The sequence below is a fragment of the Spermophilus citellus genome, assembly GCF_964194105.1.
Source record: "Spermophilus citellus genome assembly, chromosome: 5".
Taxonomy (NCBI): domain Eukaryota; kingdom Metazoa; phylum Chordata; class Mammalia; order Rodentia; family Sciuridae; genus Spermophilus; species Spermophilus citellus.
The window spans coordinates 51,672,001-51,689,632 of NC_138186.1; the positions used below are offsets into that span (position 1 = coordinate 51,672,001).

General features: G+C 51.6%; 1 protein-coding gene across 2 annotated transcripts in view; it reads left to right on the forward strand.

Annotated features, from left to right (window-relative positions):
* The window catches only part of SCUBE3 (signal peptide, CUB domain and EGF like domain containing 3), a 32,034-nt gene extending 16,053 nt beyond the window's left edge, over window positions 1-15,981 (forward strand). The window contains exons 5-23 of one of the 2 annotated variants that reach the window (XM_081295986.1): window positions 437-562; window positions 740-856; window positions 3,098-3,145; window positions 5,378-5,494; window positions 7,220-7,342; window positions 7,784-7,900; window positions 8,534-8,659; window positions 8,941-9,057; window positions 9,200-9,304; window positions 9,577-9,693; window positions 10,012-10,170; window positions 10,390-10,605; window positions 10,923-11,084; window positions 11,290-11,457; window positions 11,983-12,144; window positions 12,548-12,745; window positions 13,653-13,805; window positions 13,931-14,010; window positions 15,817-15,981. In XM_081295986.1, the coding sequence (XP_081152112.1) occupies window positions 437-562; window positions 740-856; window positions 3,098-3,145; window positions 5,378-5,494; window positions 7,220-7,342; window positions 7,784-7,900; window positions 8,534-8,659; window positions 8,941-9,057; window positions 9,200-9,304; window positions 9,577-9,693; window positions 10,012-10,170; window positions 10,390-10,605; window positions 10,923-11,084; window positions 11,290-11,457; window positions 11,983-12,144; window positions 12,548-12,745; window positions 13,653-13,805; window positions 13,931-14,010; window positions 15,817-15,966 (2,561 nt within the window). In that variant the 3' untranslated portion in view covers window positions 15,967-15,981. The remainder of the gene's footprint in view (window positions 1-436; window positions 563-739; window positions 857-3,097; window positions 3,146-5,377; window positions 5,495-7,219; window positions 7,343-7,783; window positions 7,901-8,533; window positions 8,660-8,940; window positions 9,058-9,199; window positions 9,305-9,576; window positions 9,694-10,011; window positions 10,171-10,389; window positions 10,606-10,922; window positions 11,085-11,289; window positions 11,458-11,982; window positions 12,145-12,547; window positions 12,746-13,652; window positions 13,806-13,930; window positions 14,011-15,816) is intronic. The other variant, XM_081295987.1, reaches the window with a different exon arrangement.
* The last annotated feature ends 1,651 nt before the right edge of the window (window positions 15,982-17,632 follow it).

Sequence of the window (17,632 nt, forward strand, 5' to 3'; positions counted from 1 at the left end):
TTTCTCTACCAGTTACTTCCCATTCACATTTTAGATCTGATTATTATTTATCTTCTTCCCAGTTTCAATGTAAGCCCTTTTGAGGGAAGAGATCTTATCTTAGTTTTTCTAGGTGCTTCTTAAATCCCCTGAGTCTCTGGCACCATGCCAGACAACTGTTAGACACTGTTTTGGCTGTTTGAAAGACAAGGTGATCACATAGGTGTCTCTGGGGTGGCTTTCAATAGCTTTAACACATCATTTGGAACAGCTCAGCTCTGCTCCTTAGCACCCGCTCTGTGGGCAGGACAGGAGGCTCAGGCGTAGAGGCAGTCCTTCTGTGTTGCAACATCAGGGGAACCCTCTTAGTCTCCTAGCCCCCACGGCTCCTTTCAGTTCCATCCTGTCTAGACATCCAAGGGTACAGAGCATTCACCCCTCTCCTCTTCCTTTTTAGAAGGAATGAACTGCATGAACAAGAACCATGGCTGTGCCCACATTTGCCGGGAGACCCCCAAGGGGGGTATCGCCTGTGAATGCCGCCCTGGCTTTGAGCTCACCAAGAACCAGCGGGACTGTAAATGTAAGATGATTAGGATGGGGGTGGGGGGAAGAAGAAACAAAAGAGGAGGGTGTGCAGCCTCATCAGCAGGGAATATGGGAGAGAGAAATTGAAAAGGGGACAGGTTCCCATGTTGTGGAGAACTGTGGTACCCAGAGAGAAGCAAGCTGACGGGTGTCCTTCCCTCTTTGTGCACAGTGACATGCAACTATGGTAATGGTGGCTGTCAGCACACATGCGATGACACAGAGCAGGGTCCCCGGTGCGGCTGCCATGTCAAGTTTGTGCTCCATACCGACGGGAAGACATGCATCGGTGGGTGAGGCCAGGGGAGGATCAGTCTACTGTGATGGGGGGTGTGGGAGCCCGTGGGAACCAGAGAGTAGGGGAGTACAGAGTGAACACAGAGTGACTGGGGAGGGAATGAAGGCCAGCAATGCTAGGTCTAGTGAGGGACAACTCAGTGAAGGGCTCATGTGATCCTCTCCCCTCCCTAACCCACTGGTTCCACCACCCTCCCCGAGCCTCATCACCCCCTTCCTCCCAGATAAAGTATCGCCAAACTGGGGGCTCCTTAGCAGAGGTGCTTGTTGGCTCAGGATGTGATAGAGAAAGGAGAGGAAATGGGGAATCCGCTGATTAGGCCTAACCAGAGGGCCTGTTGGAAGCATGGTGAGATGGAGCTATCAAAGCCTCCCAGCCCTGGGCTGACTAATGGGGTTTCCTAGCGCAGGTGTCTTCTTCCTCTTTATCCTTTGCATCCTCACTCCTGCAAATACCCTTTCTGCTCCCCTCGCCGACTGCCTCACTCTGTTTTCCTTCTCTTCTGGTTTCCAACGTCAGCTCTGCCTGTAGCCCTCCTACTCCTTACCCAGTTGGGCCTTCAATCTCTCTCGCCCTGGTTTGAGGGTTTTTTTTTTTTTTGGTTGTAGTTGGACACAATACCTTTGTTTTATTTATTTATCTTTATGTGGTGCTAAGGATCAAACCCAGGGCCTCGCACACGTTAGGCGAGCGCTCTACTGCGGAGCCACAACCCCAGCCCCGATTTGAGGGTTTTTTGTTTGTTTGTGATGCTGGAGATCAAGCCCAGGGCCTAGTGCATGTCTAGACAAGTACTTTACTGCTGAGCTGTACCCTGTCCCTCAGGGCCCTTTTAATGCCTGAATCTCTCTTCCTGAACTCCCAGGCCCTACTTTATGTATCTCCAGGTACCTAGATGAACTTAGTTCCTTAAAATTAACTCCTAATCCCCCAAGACTTTAGTGTTGACAAGATGACAGGAGAGGTGTTCACTTGGAGAAGTGCCAGATGATAGGGAAGCGCTTTGGCTGGGTCCCGAGCCAGGCAGGGGTGAGCTCGCTCTGTGGGCATAGGGTGTTTATGGGGGGCTGTGCATTGGTGGCTTACAGCAGCAGGCTGCGGAGGGGAGGTGTGAACACAGCTCCGCTGTGTGAAGTCATGTATGTCAGAGATGTGACATTCAGCTTAAGAACCAGACTTTCCCCCACCCCACTCCAGACACCTGTCCTCTTCACAGGGGAGCAGATGGTCCTCACAGGGTTCCCTCAGGCATCTGCAGCAGAGACTTGCACGCACAGTCCTAAAGTGCTTCTGTAATTGAAAACTCTCCTGTCACATGTTTCCCTCTCAATCAACTCTCCAAAATCCCTAAAACATGTTTAGGTATCAATGTTGTGTTTTCTGGCCTGTTCTAGCTCCTTATGTATTCTCCTCCCATAGGTCTAATTCTTCTATTTTCTAAACCTTCCACCACCCCTGGACACATCCACAAATCCCCACATCCCCAGAGTCTCCCAAAAGAAACTGCATGAGGTTCCTAAAGAAAAGACATGGGTCAGAGTTCAGGGCCCATGCATATGAGTTCTGGATCTCTCTCTGTTTCTTTCACTTCAGATAGTCCTGGACATGGCTGCTTTTGAAAATACCCTTATTAAGCTTGAGCTCTTCTCTAATCCAAGATCCACTCCACCATCTGGGCCATGGCCAAGTGAAACAGAAGAGAGCAAGCGAAGCTGTTCTAGGGTTTTCAGTTGTGTTCTTTCCTAGTCCCTCTTCCTCTGCTCCACTAGAACTTATTTACCTTGCCCGGTATCTCATGTTTCTAACCAGCCTTCGTAGGAGGAAATGTCATTGTCTGGGGCCATCAGGATATTCAGCTTTGGTGGGGAGACTGAGAGGGCAACCAAGTTGAGCAGAAAGGCTGGGAACCCTTTGGGATTTGGGGTTTCGCTCTAAGATTTGATGCTGCATGCCAGCTTTGCCTTTGGCATGCCATGTGGTGTTGGGCCCACAGTTGCCCCTATTTGAGACTCAGTGTCTCAGTTTTCTAGTCATTTGGTGAGAGCGTGGCTTCGTTGAGGATCCCAGGCAGGACAAGGCTGAGAACTGAGGCTGTCATAGGGGGGCCTCAGAGCTCGCCATCCAGGGCCAGAGTTTTGGGCTTATAGGGTGGAGGAGTGGGTGGGAAGGGGTCTGGGGCCCACTGTGGCTCCTGTCCCGCCATCTAAACAGCTTTTTTACAATGTCAAACAGGGGAAAGGCGGCTAGAGCAGCACATCCCCGCTCAGGCCGTTTCTAATGGTAAATATGTCTGCTCTCTCCGCTTGCTCTCACTGGCTTGCTAGGGGAAGGGCTAACCCGCTGGGGCTCCCACTAACTGCATGCCCACTGAGCCCAGTCTAACTGGGCCCCAGCTGCCAGCAGGTTCCCTGGCAGCCTGGGTCCTGGGCCTGTCAGGTGACAGGAAACCCCAATCCTTAAGAACTGGCTTAGGAAGCTTCACGTTGGTCTTGTCTTCCTCTGTTTCGGTCACTCTCCTTCTCTCCTTCTTCTTGTGTTCCTTGCCCCCCGTCCCTCACCTTCTAACAACACCACACCTCCTTCCCAGCCATCTGCCTGCCTCCTTCTCACTACGAAAAGAGCTGTCCAGATCCATTTTACCCATCATGCCCACCATGCCACTTGAGATAGGGGTGGTAGGATTCGATGCCATCCGCTTCTTGGGGCACCTGTCTTGGGTTCTTAGCCCCTGGTTTATAGTCCCAGCATTACTCACTATTGTCTGTTCCATAAGGTTAAGAGCCTGGCATCAGAGTTCAATCAGAGCGAATCTGTATGCTGGCTCTGCCACTTTCCAGCTCTGTGACCTCAGGCAAGCTGCCTTCCTTCCTCTCTGATCCTCAGTTCACTCCTCTGTAAAATAAGAGGATAGCAGTGATCAAGATGGTGTGTGTGTACAGCATCTAGTAAGCACTGGGTGCAGAGTAAGCACAGGTAATTTGTGGTTTTGTGACCTGGAGAGCCACAGGTGAGGCTATGCCATACTGCTCTGAGCAATGCCATCCTGTGGAGGTAGACAGCCCTCTTGGTCTAGTCTGGGATGGACATCGTGCAGCTCTGCTGCCCCCATCCTTGATCCTTCAGTGTTCCCCCCTCCCTGATCCAGGGCTTGGTGGGACACTATGCCAAGAGCACTCTTGGAAAGAAGGCTGAGCTTGGAGTCGGAACTCAAGTTTCCTCCAGGTTCCTTGAGGGAATGACACAGAGGAGATCCCATTGTGCTGCTCCTGGTCATAGGCATTTGCAGGACCAAGACATGGCCATGGACCCACAGATAGAGGCTGGCTTCTCCTGGAGCCCTGGCCTTGCTGTTCTTGTTGGTGACAGGGTGGGGCCCAAATGTTTGGAGTCAGATTCAAGAAGATAGCAGCACTGCCCTGTGCTTTTCTTATGAGTCCCCAATTCTGTGAACCACTCTCCTCTCTCCTAGCAGAGGCCTTGGGATTCTCTAATGGGAGAACTGTAGGCACCCAGAGGATGGCTCCACACACCCCTCAGTCCCTGGCTCAGGCTTTTGACTATTAGAACTAATGGTTTTCCCTTGGACTCACCTGCTGTTTAAACCTGTTTTTCTCCTGCACTGAATTCAGAAAAAAAGGAAGAGTGCCCCATTCACACTCCCACAGCCTCTCAGCAAAGGGAAAGCTCACCAGCCAGGAGCGAGCAATGCAAGACACTTAGTGGAATAGGGGTGGGGTTTTGTCCAGCTCTGAGGTGTTCTTATTCTTTCACCTCCCTTTTCACATCCTTTCTTCTCTGAGGTCTTTTTCTCCTTTTGTCCCCTATCCTCTCCTGCACATTATTTCCCCATTAGGAAAGTAAAACCACCCCAGAATAGCCAGTGATGTCCATCTGGAGCTAAAAGGAGGGCTTGGGAGGAGGTGAAGGCAAATGGCCCAGTATGTGCTGTCTCCTTGGAAGCTGGGCTGTCCTGAAACTGGGTCTTTTTCTTAAGACAGATGGGTGGGGAGCAAGAGGAGGTGAATTGATGGGCACCCCTCAACTGTCTTAGGAATCTCACACTCTTCGCAGTCCAGTAAGATTGTCCACCATGACCCCCGCCCCACCACTAAGAGATGGTTCAGAGGGAAGAGAAGGAGATTCCTGTCCATCCCTTCTGTTCCCTGGTGGCCAGAACCACCCCCCTGCTTAGCTCCCATCCCTCCTGCCCCCCTCCTCCACCCCTCAGCACATTCCTGCCTGACAGCTCTGGCTTGTACCTGCCTCACTGCTGTCCACCTTGTTTCAATCAAGTAGGGGGCAGGGAAGTGGACTGCTTGGCTGCACTTGAGGGGCTGGGGGTTGGGAGTGATGGGAGGAAGGGGGCTGGAGCCTCCACCGGGTGCTCCTGCTAAAGCACAGGGTTGGGGGGGCAGCCAAGGCTTACCCTCTGGCCTCTGAGCTCTCCACTATCTTGAGTTTGGGACTCTAGGCCAATAATCCCATTACCACCCCCACCTCCCTCCTAAACAGAGACCTGTGCTGTCAACAATGGGGGCTGCGACAGTAAGTGCCACGATGCTGCGACTGGTGTCCACTGCAGCTGTCCTGTGGGCTTCATGCTGCAGCCAGATAGGAAGACCTGCAAAGGTAAGGGCTGCGAGAGGACGAGAGGCATGGAAACCTTTGGTAAGGGGCTGAGGTTGGTGCCAGAGAAGCTATTATGGGACATACCCTCCCCTCCTCCTCAATGTCCTTCTTATAAGGAACCCAGGACAAGGCTAAAGGTTGTGTCCTGTCCACATTTCCCACCTCAGCTCAAGGGGCATAAAAGTGCAGCCAGTTCCTCAGTGCCCTCTGCCTCTGCCCCCATTATTGCCTGCTCCCATCCCCAGCCTGTGGGTCCCAGCTGTTCACATTTGTCCCTGGGCTGGAAGGACATTTGAGACCTGTGCATGAGATCACAGGTGTATTCATAATCTTAACCCACATCCTCAGACCTTCTCAGGGGGCTCCAGGGAGATTATCTGGGCCCTTAGAAAGGCTGTACTGGCCAAGGGAGAAGAGGTCAGCAGCTAGGCGCACGGATGCCTGGCTACTGTGATGGGATCCTTGCTCTGCCCCTCCAAGTGCTGTGATCCTGGGCAGGTCACTTCATGGTACTGTGCCTCAGTTTCCCCATATACTCTCCTCATAGATGTGTTTTGAGGATTAAATGAGTTATTTTATACAAATGGAGCTTGGAATATGGCAAGCACTTTATGTAGCTGTCATTACAGTAAGATTTCCTATAATGTCCATTCTGCTTCCCCTTCTTTTAATTAGCCAGGCCTGGGGAAGGATATAGGAGCTGGAGGAGAAAAAGGGAAGGCAGCCATATTGAAAATAATCATTCATCAGGTCTGTGTCCCCTAGTCACAGGGAGTCGCACTGGAAGGAGTACTGGGATCCTTCTTTGTGTCTTTTGGCCCAACAGCTGTGAGAGGAGGGGGGTGGGCTGGGGCAGCAGGTCAGCCAGCCAGAGTTGAGAGGTTTCCTGCTGGGAAGGACTGTTGACAGGTATGCTGAGAGTGAAGTGGAAGGCTGCCCTCCCTGCCCCCTCCCCCGCAAGGAGGGGTGGGTAGCCTGGGTCCTGTCTGCCACCAGCTTGGGGAACTTGACCTCAGGAAGGAAGCTGCTCACCCACCCCCCTTTCCCTCTCTAGTGCTGAAAGCTGCCTCAGGCCTGAGTCTCTCCAGACCTCTCTCAGTCCAGCCCCCTGCCTGGCCCCCGCCCTCCCCCATCAACTACCAGCCTTACTGGCTCTCCTGGAAGTCCTCCCCGCCTGGCCTCTTTCCCAGCTCCTCCTCCCCAAAGGCTGTTCCTTTCTAGTGAGTCCTTTTTGACTCTGCACCTCTCCTTGGTTCCACTCAGTGCTCTTGACGGTGCCCTTGTGACAGGGCTAGAGGACAGGAATGGGATAACCCTACCCACCAGCCTGCTTGGGAACATCTTCAGGGGCATGGGTTAGTCTGTTGGTCAAATGCCCACCTGCTCCAGGCAGTTCCCTTGATTGCCTGATTCTGGATACCAGACTCAGTCCCAGAAGAGAGGATGTTACTAAGAGCCTCAGATCCCCTGAATAAGGAGGACACAGGAGGGTGATCCAAGTCAAAAGGGGCAGGCCTAGGGACCTCCTTGATTTTCCTTGTCTCTGTGAGGAAGGGATCTTGTCTCCTTGTTCCCAGCCTTCAACATAGTCTTTAAAAAAATTTATTTATGTGATGCCAAGGATCAAACCTAGTGCCTCATGCATGCTAGGCAGGTGCTGTACCACTGAGCTACAACCCCGGCCCTCAACATTGTCATTTGTTCTATTTTGCCTTGCTTCCCCAGACATAGACGAGTGTCGTTTGAACAACGGGGGCTGTGACCACATCTGCCGCAACACAGTAGGCAGCTTCGAATGCAGCTGCAAGAAGGGCTATAAGCTTCTCATCAATGAGAGGAACTGCCAGGGTGAGCAGACTTGGGCCAAGGTGAAAACCACAGGAGAGGTTCATAGGGTGGGAGAAGCTCAACAGACATTGCAGAGTCTCTGTATCATGCTACAAATTGGCAAATCGTACCCCTCCTTTTGGTGGACCAGCTTCTTAGTGGAATGCACAGTTGGTGAGGAGTGAGGGATAGATTTCACCCCAGTTCATGTCCTTGGTTGAGTATTACCTGCATAACCACTCATGGGCCCAGACTTAAGAGTTCTAGACTCCAAGGTCTCCAAGTAGAAGGGACATCCAAGAGGATGGGTCAGCAGCACTCAGTCACTGCTCTATGGCCAGGCCACGAGTAGACTGTTTCAACTCAAGGAGGAGAGCCAAGGTCCCTCACTTGGGTCCTGTACCTAAGCCAGTGTCATGTGCCCCAAGACAGATTCAGTAGATTATATCCTTGCTTTTCCAGATATAGACGAATGCTCCTTTGATCGAACCTGTGACCACATATGTGTCAATACACCAGGAAGCTTCCAGTGTCTCTGTCACCGTGGCTACCTGCTATATGGTGTCACCCACTGTGGAGGTAAGCCAGCAAGCTTGCATCCCGCTCCCACCCTTTCCTTTCTTGCCTTTTCACCCTCCAATTAAGTGGCTGAGGCTCTGCACTGGCTTGTGGCTCATGGGCAGCCTGGGTGCATGTGCCATGTCTGCATCCACTGTGATGAAATTGGAGAAATTAAGGCAATTTCTGAAGGTCAGCAGGGAGGTGGGGCATCAGAGAATAGCATCCTCCCTCCCATTTCCATCACTGTTTATGGACCTCCACCCTCAGCTTCAAAACTACAGCCTCACTGGTAGGTAGGAGTGGAAGCCTTTAAAAAGCTGGTCAGCTTCGCCCCTTCTTTATGGTTCCTTTAGCGACAGAGATAGGGGAGGAGGATTGAGCTCTCCTCAGGCCAGACAACTCTTAAAACATTCTTTTTATTTTAAGAACATTTAACATGATATCTACCCTCTTATATTTTTTAAAATGTCTACTAAACAGTATTGTTCATGATAGGCATAATATTGTATTATTATGTCGCTCTCTAGAATTTACTCATCTTGCGTAACTCAAGGAACCCCCAGGCCCTCTCCAAAGCCCTCACTCACTGCCCACACCCTAGCTCCTACTCCGCCCCCACCTTATTTGTCTGTTTGTCTACTCTTCCCGCAGACGTGGATGAATGCAGCATCAACGGGGGAGGCTGCCGATTTGGCTGCATCAACACTCCTGGCAGTTACCAGTGTACCTGTCCAGCAGGCCAGGGCCGACTGCACTGGAATGGCAAGGATTGCATAGGTGCGCAGCGCCCTCTTCTGGCTGGAGTTGGCATTGCAGTTTCGGGGAAGAGTTGAGGTCTTTTAACAGAGCACCTGGCTGGGAAGGCATGAAGGGGAAGAGGGTGGAGAATGTAACCCTCTGAGTTAGACATGCATTTCTGGTAAATACTGCCTTCATCAATCTCCACGGACACAGCAGCGTTCTGCACGTAGCTGATTCCCTTCTTCCACATCAGACAGTTAAGGGAGAGGGTGGGAGAGGAATGCACCTGTCTCCTCAGGCCTCTCTCCCCTTCCTAGAGCCAGTGAAGTGTCAGGGCAGTTCTGGGGCCTCAAAAGCCATGCTCAGCTGTAACCGGTCTGGCAAGAAGGACACCTGTGCCCTGACCTGTCCCTCCAAGGCCCGTTTTTTGCCAGGTATATGGGAGGGAGGTACTGGAGGGCTGGAGGTGGGGAGAGAAAAGGTTGGCCTCCCAGCAGCTCTTCTGCTCCCCTGGGATTCTTCCAACCAGAGGGGGCTTGGGGGAAAATCAGAGTGGTGATGGGCCCCTTCTCTCAGAGTCCGAGAATGGCTTCACGGTGAGCTGTGGCACTCCCAGTCCTAAGGCTGCGCCAGCCCGAGCTGGCCACCCTGGGAACAGCACCAACTCCAACCACTGTCATGGTGAGCACCAGCCCAGAAGCCCTATTCCCCTCCCCTCCTGTGTCAACCCTTTATTTCTCTTCATTACTTTCTCCTGAGTCTCCTTCTTGGCTTTGTCATTCTCTAGCCCTATTGCCTCACTCCTTCTGTCCCTAACAACTGATCCCCATATTGCTTTCACAATCCTACTCTAGACAAGTCCCCTGTTTGGTGTCCAGCTCTGTAACACCCTCCACAGCAGCTCTCACCCCGGGGGACCCCTATGCTGTACTGAGCTTCTGCCATCCCTCTAGAGGCTGCAGTGCTGTCGGTTAAGCAGCGGGCCTCCTTCAAGATCAAAGACGCCAAATGCCGTTTGCACCTGCGAAACAAAGGCAAAATGGAGGAGCCTGGCAGAATCCTGGGGCCAGGTCTGGACTGGGGACCTCACCTCAATGGGCTTTCTAGCCACCACTCTCCCCACCCCTCCTCTCCTCTGCTTAGTGAGATTTCTTCCAGAAAACTACCAGCACCCTGAACTCTGGACAGAGCAGGAGAAAAAACAATTGTAGGCATAAGACCTAAGGAAGTCCCAGGCTATTCCCCTCCGCCAACTAACTAGTATCCTAGACTAAGAGTTGTAGTTACTGGTACCATCTGTCTGGGTTGGGGTAGAGGTGAGAACTGGGAGGGAGAATTTTCCCTGTCCCCAGAGGGCACCTCTGGAGTTGACAAAACTTCTCCCCCAGGTGGTGCCCCCTGCTCTGACTGCCAGGTCACCTTCATTCACCTCAAGTGTGACTCCTCTCGGAAGGGCAAGGGTCGGCGGGCCCGGACCCCCCCAGGCAAGGAGGTCACCCGGCTCACCCTAGAACTGGAAGCAGAGGTCAGAGCTGAAGAAACTACAGGTGGGACTGGGAACACTGTTATGGGCAGGGCAGAGGTGGGGAAACCACAGGTCTCACCAGCCAAAGGAAGGGACCAGCCTGTACTAGGGGCAGAACCCGTGTAATGACAAGTCCAGAACTAGTCCACAAACCTTGCCCTCCTACCTCCAGCCTGTTCTCCCCTGCCCTCCTGCTTATGCCATTCTCTCTTGCTCTCCAATTCACACCATCCACCGCCAGCTGGCTGCGGGCTGCCTTGCCTTCGACAGCGGATGGAAAGGCGATTGAAAGGATCCCTGAAGATGCTCAGAAAGTCCATCAACCAGGACCGCTTCCTGCTGCGCCTAGCAGGCCTTGACTATGAACTAGCCCACAAGCCAGGCCCGGTATCGGGGGAGCGAGCAGAGCTGGTGGAGGTCTGCAGGCCTGGGCAGCATCGTGCTGGGACCAAGTGTGGTAAGGGAACTTGCTGGGGAGCACGGGAGTGGGGCAGGCCCAGTTTTACAGCCTCAGGTACATTTCTCAAATTATGAGGCAGCTAAGACCCTCCTGCCCACCATCCTTCCTTCCCCAGTCTCAGGCTAAAATCTAGGACACCAGGCAGGGCCAGCAACTCTCCTGCACACGGATTTGACCTCTCCAGCTCTCTAAGGATTCTGTTTATTACTTAGCAAAGAGACTCTCCTCAAATCTGGGGGAGCGGGAAAGGGAATCCTAGGCCTGGGGGGTGGGAAATGGAGGGTGGGGCGCTAGCACGGCCGACTCTCCCTCAGTCAGCTGCCCGCAGGGAACGTATTACCACGGCCAGACGGAGCAGTGTGTGCCATGCCCAGCGGGCACCTTCCAGGAGAGAGAAGGGCAGCTCTCCTGCGACCTTTGCCCTGGCAGTGATGCCCACGGGCCTCTTGGAGCCACCAACATCACCACATGTGCAGGTGCCAGGGGAACAAACAATACAGATTGGGCTAGGGTGGGCACTGGGATGCCCATGGGCATGGGATTTCCCAAAGGGCAGGCCCAGGCTCCAGGCCACTCTCCTAGTTGACATTCTGTTTGTGTGCCTCTGTTCCCTGAGACTGGGGGACCCCATGGGTGACTAAGGACCATCCCCATGAGAATTGGGCCCTTGGTTCATTGCAGGTCAGTGCCCACCTGGCCAACACTCTGTGGATGGGTTCAAGCCCTGCCAGCCATGCCCACGGGGCACCTACCAACCTGAAGCAGGACGGACCCTGTGCTTCCCATGTGGTGGAGGCCTCACCACCAAGCATGAGGGGGCCATCTCCTTCCAAGATTGTGACACTAAGGGTGAGTAAGCTACTCACCCCCCTAGGGGACGCCCTAACCCCAAATACTCAAAAACTGTCTCCAAGTCCCCAGAGCAGACCTGAGTATGCTGCCCTACCACCTTCCCCCAAACAGAAACAGCCCCGCTGCCTGACCAGCCACACTGTCCCTCTCAGGAGCCATCCTGGCATCCACCAGCCCAAGTCTGAGGATCACAAAAAAATGAACACTTTCCCTTCTGCTTTGGAGAACTAGCGGCTGATTCCCCACCAGCACTCATTGGGATGAGTTTCCCTATCAGTTCAGCACTATGCTCAGTCTCTGGAAAAAAAAAAAGAAAAGATTAGTACTGCAGCTAACCATTCTGTAAAACTATTTTCCCTTTGGGCTTAAATTCTGGTATGACTTGGAAAGGTTAAGACCCCGGGAGAACTCTGGAGTCTTCAATCTCCTGATTCACCATGACCAATAGGACCTGCCTACCCTACAACCCGGAGTACCCCCGTGCCTGTCATCTTGATTCCTGCCCCATCCCTTTGCCTGCAGTCCAGTGCTCCCCAGGGCACTACTACAACACCAGCATCCATCGTTGTATCCGCTGTGCCATGGGCTCCTATCAGCCTGACTTCCGTCAGAACTTCTGCACCCGCTGTCCAGGAAACACCAGCACTGACTTTGATGGCTCTACCAGTGTGACCCAGTGCAAGAGTATGTGGCAGGCCAGCTGTGGGAAAGAGGGTAGAGGCCTGGGAGCAATGGGCAGGGGAAGAAAGGAGGGGTAAACAACAGGAAGCAGAGCTGTGGGTGGATGGACAGGAAAGTTCCCTTCTCCACACCTCTCCAATCCCCCCAGATCTCTAGGACCGCTGTGAGGCTGAGCCCTGTGGCATCCTTTCCCTAGAAACAGGTAATAGGGAGGCAAAGACAAGTGAAGTGAGAAGGTACTGGCAGGGCAGGAAGGATGGTGGATCCGGAACATGGGAAGTGGATGATGAACTAGAATGAGGCTGCCCCGGGTCTGTTTCTACCTCAGTACTCTTCAGTATCCCCAACCCGGTTCCCCACTGACATCCCTTCTCTTTCTCGCTCTATCCACTGGGCTTGGCTGCAGACCGACAGTGTGGTGGGGAGCTAGGTGAGTTCACTGGCTATATCGAGTCCCCCAACTACCCGGGCAACTACCCGGCCAGCGTGGAGTGCATCTGGAACATCAACCCCCCACCCAAGCGCAAGATCCTTATCGTGGTACCTGAGATCTTCCTGCCATCTGAGGACGAGTGTGGGGACGTCCTCGTCATGAGAAAGAACTGTGGGTGGCTACACAGCTGGGCCAGGGAAGGGAAGTCTGAATCTGGCTGGGAGGGAAATCGAGTTTGGTACAGGAAGAAGTGGGGCAGTAAAGTTAGAGACCCATGAGAGCAAAATTGTGAGGGAAGCCTTAAGGAGAGGAACTAACAAAGGAAAATAGCAGCTTTGGTGGAAAGTAGAGTTAAGAAAGCCAGCGGGCATGCTGGTTCACACCTGGAGTCCCAGAGGCCAGGGAGGCTGACGCAGGAGGATCACAAGTTCGAGTAAATTAGAGAGGTCCTAAGCAATTTAGCGAGACCCTATCTCAAAATAAAAAATAAGGGCTGAGGATATAGCTCAGTTGGTAGAGTGATTGCCTTGCATGCACAAGGCCCTGGGTTCAATCCCTAGCACCACAAATAAATAAAATAAAAAGGACTAGGGATATAGCTCAGTGGTAAAGTTCCTCTGTGTTCAATCTCCAATACCAAAAAAATTAAAGATAGAAAGAAAGCCAGCACTGGAGCTAGAACACCAATGCTATTACCTATGTCATTTTCTAATCCTAGCATTTTTGCCATCCATTCACTTAAATGTCAAATTTCATACATTAGGGCTGGGGGTGGAGCAAATTAGTAGAGTGCTTGCCTTGCATGAGTTTGATCCTTAATACTACTAAAAACAAAACAAAACACAAAAACACACTCTATGCGAGTGCCTGGACTTAAATAGGCATTGTGGAATGAACTCAGGGTGCAGTGGGAGTAGGGTTATGGCTGTGTGCGTGTGTGTGCGCGCACGTGTGCGTGTGTGTGTGTGTTTTCAGGGGTGGGAGCCTCTGATTCTGCCCACAACTCCATGGCCCTAATTCCAGCAGGGCTTGGGTAGCCTGCCCTGCTGCTCCACTGACCTGCTCCTTGCCTTGCCAGCCTCCCCATCCTCCATCACCACTTATGAGACCTGCCAGACCTATGAGCGTCCCATTGCCTTCACCGCCCGGTCCAGGAAGCTTTGGATCAACTTTAAGACAAGTGAGGCCAACAGTGCCCGTGGCTTCCAGATTCCCTATGTTACCTATGATGGTGAGTGATGGCAGGAGAGCCAGGGAGGTGGGCAAGAAAGGAGAGGCTCATAGGTCTTGGGAGGGAGCCAGGGAAGGAGAATGAGCTCCTACCCTTCAGCCCCTCTCCCTTGATCAACTTTGCAGAAGACTACGAGCAGCTGGTAGAAGACATTGTGCGGGATGGCCGACTCTATGCCTCTGAAAACCACCAGGAGATCTTAAAGGCAAGTGAATACTGACAATGACAACTAACATAATGAGCATGTGACAATGCGCAGGCAACATGCTAAGGGCCAATGTGAATATTTGTAATTGATACACACGATAGCTCTACAAGGTAGGTGGTTTCATCATTGCAAATGAGGAAACTGAGGCACAGAGTTAAAGAACCTGCCCTGTGGGAAAGCTGTCTACACTGTCACCCAGACTCCATTACACCTAGGGGGAAAGGTGGAAGATAAAGAGAAGGCTAAGAGAAGAAATATCTCCTATCTTTGCCACCAAGGATACAGGAAAAATTATTTCTGTACTTAATTGCTCTTACAGAAGCCCCTTCCTCCCTTTAGCGTCCCCACTCCCATAGAGAAGCAGCAGGTTAGCACACCTCTGTCAGGATCAATTCATAGATAGACAGATATCTTTTTTGTGCATATGCTAGGGATTGAACCCAGCCTTTGCTCTACCACTGAGCCACATCCCCAGCCCCTATGTATCTGTACAGGAAAAGAAATATTTCCAACACTGAAGAATAGACCAGACATTTTGGGTCAGGGGATCTAAATTTGAAAACATCTTACTACAGTCTAGTTGTACAATCATGCTTCATGAGTTATCACTGCAAAAAAGTTCTGTCTTTATTAGTAGTAATATAATTTGTATTATTAGTAACATAATTTTATATTGTCATTGAGATAAAATATGAAAAATCTAAAACTTGTGATGAAAAAACTTCAAGGAGTATAATTTTAGCAATACTTTTCAAATATTCTTTATGCATCTGAACCATTATTTCAAATCAGTATGTGCATAAGTAGCACAGCTATTCTGATCAAAGTGGTTAGAGAAACCAGTGAATGTAGTAGAAAGAACACCGGCCTAGGGGCCAGGTCATCTGAGTTCCAATGCCCAGTGTCTGGCATTTACCAAGCTCCACACATGTCACAGATGGTGGGGGCAGTCAGGAAAAGCCTCTGAGGAGAAGAGACTCCTGAATGAGATCAAGGGAATACCTATTAGAAGACCAGGGAGGAATATTCCAAGCTAAGGAGCAGTTTGGCATGTTTAAGAACCTAAGAAGGCCAGTGTGGCTCCACATGGTGAGGAAGAATAGAGGAGGAGAGCGGGGCACAGATCACATGTAGCCAATGTGCTATGAAGGGACTTGGCTTTTACACAAGTGATAAAAGCCAGAGGGGCTAAGGGTGTAGCTCAGTGGTAGAGCAAATGCCTAGCATCCAGGAAGACTTTGGTTTGATCCCCAGCACTGAGAAAAGAAAAAATTGGCCAGGTGCGATGGTGTGCTCCTGTAGTCCCAGCTTCTTAGGAGCTTGAGCCAGGAGTTTGAGGACAGTCTGGACAATATAGTGGGACCCTCATCTCAAAAACAACCAACCCAGAGAAGTGTTTCAAATAGGAAAAGGATCAATCAAACACCCGCAAAGTCAGTGTGGGGAAAACCGTCTATGGAGGGTCAAAGGTAGGAGGGTCAAAGCAAGGAGACCAGTTAGGAAGGTGAGAAGCGGTCAGACCCTAGATATTTTGAAAGTAGAGGCAACAGGATTTGCCAAAGTTGTGAGCAAAAGAGAGGCGTCAGGATGGTTCCACTGATTGGAGACTGAGGCTGGAGCTGCCACTGACTGAGTTGGGGGATTCTAAAGCAGCAGATGATGGGGAAGGGAGTCCGCAGCTCATCTCTGGATGTTCAATGTGAGATGTATCAGATGTGGGAGGGGCTGCCGAGTTGAGGCTGGCTATTCTTCTTCCCCACCCGTGACACTGAGGCTCACGTTGCCACCTACCATCCTCTGCAGGACAAGAAGCTCATCAAAGCCTTCTTTGAGGTGCTGGCCCACCCCCAGAACTACTTCAAGTACACAGAGAAACACAAGGAGATGCTGCCAAAATCCTTCATCAAGCTGCTTCGCTCCAAAGTTTCCAGCTTCCTGAGGCCCTACAAATAGTGCCTATAGTCTAGAGACCCAGGTTTTTTAGCTCCCAGACTCCTTAACCCTCAGAGCCGGCAGCCCCTACCCTCAGACAAGGAACTCTCTCCTCTTTTTGGAGGAAAGTATCACTATACAGACCAGGCACTCTCCCTTTCTTTCTAGTTTCCTTCTCTCTCTCTCTCTCTCTCTCTCTCTCTCTCTCTCTCTCACACTCACTACTGGTTTCTCTCTTCCTACATGTTCACTGGAAAAGCCGTCCAGTGCTGGCTGTATTCCCCAGAGGGGCGAAGGGACAGCACTGCCCCCTCCCCTGCCCATTTTACCAGCTTACATCCCTGGTCAGCTTGGAAGGGTGCTAAAAGCCCACTAAGGAAGTGGGTCTACTAGAGAATGGGGAGGGGAAAGAGGGACTTCTGCCATTACAAGGTTGTGCCTTGCTAGTCAGGAGCCAAAATGTCCCCTGGCTGGGTTCCCCAGGGTGACTTTTAACAGCCCAGAGTCCTGCCAAAGAAGCCTTTGACCTACCAACTTAATGCCAGCACCAGTCCACTGAGGCACACAGTTGGAGCCCTGGCCACCCACACAGTTGGCTTTCTTGTCTATACAGCTCCTCTTTCTTCCCCTACATGTCTGACTGGGGTTGACTCCATAAGCGTTTACAAATGGCCCACACCACTGGGCTGGTGGACACCGGCTGACTGAGGGAAGCAGCAGGCATTACCAAGTACGTCTTGATGTGCTGCTGTGGCTCTTGAGAGAAAGACTATAGCTCTGCAGGACAGGAAGCAGGTTTTAAAGCATTGCCAAAAGAAAACAGAAAAGAATCTGTATCATGTAAAGGACTAGACTACAGCACAATTGGAAGCCAGCCTCCAACACTAATCCCTTTTCTCACTTGTCCTCCCTGGCCCAGCCATACCCTTGTCTGCCCAAGTGCTCCCTGGGGGAGCCTTACTCCCCTTCTAAGTGTTGTACTTAAAGAAATCGAGCTGTTGACCCGAGCCAGCCTGGGCCTTGCCCCATCATTGTCTTTCCCTTGTAGCCCTAGGTAGCTTGTGGGCTCCACCAAAGAGGACCCCACTCTGCAGCCAGCCTGGAGCCACCTACCTCTGGCCTCAGGCTGTGGGCAGCAAGAGGAATGTGTGCACTTGGCGAGCCTCCTGCCCACCCTGTCCATATCTAGTAAGTGCAATCATTTTGAGTCTTTCTGTGTTGTCTAGAGGGAGGGATTTTGTTTTCTGTTTTTGTTTCTCTTTCCTCTATTAGAGCAAACCCTATTTATAGCTGCCCATGAGAGGAGTGTATGTTTGGAGTGGAAGAGTATCAGTTTTGAATCTCATGAACCTTGAGTCCTGGAACATCCGATCTGTCTGTTCTACCAATGGCCACCCAGACCTCTAGAGCCCTCAGCTGGGCTAACCCAGGGCTATAGCTCGGAGGCATTTGATGTGTAGGACAGTAATTTGGGGGACTAGATGAAGCAAGAAGGAGAGGGACATGTTTTTTAAACTAGTCCTGCTGTCTTTATACCTCTCCATGGATTCAGCATGGACCTCATGATTGTAGAGGCCGATGGAATTGGTCAGAGATTCTCTACCCCAAGTCGGGAAAACCTCCATCCTTTCCCTGTCTTCATGTCTTGCCCTGGTGTGTACATGGAAGAGAACCAGGACAAATCCCA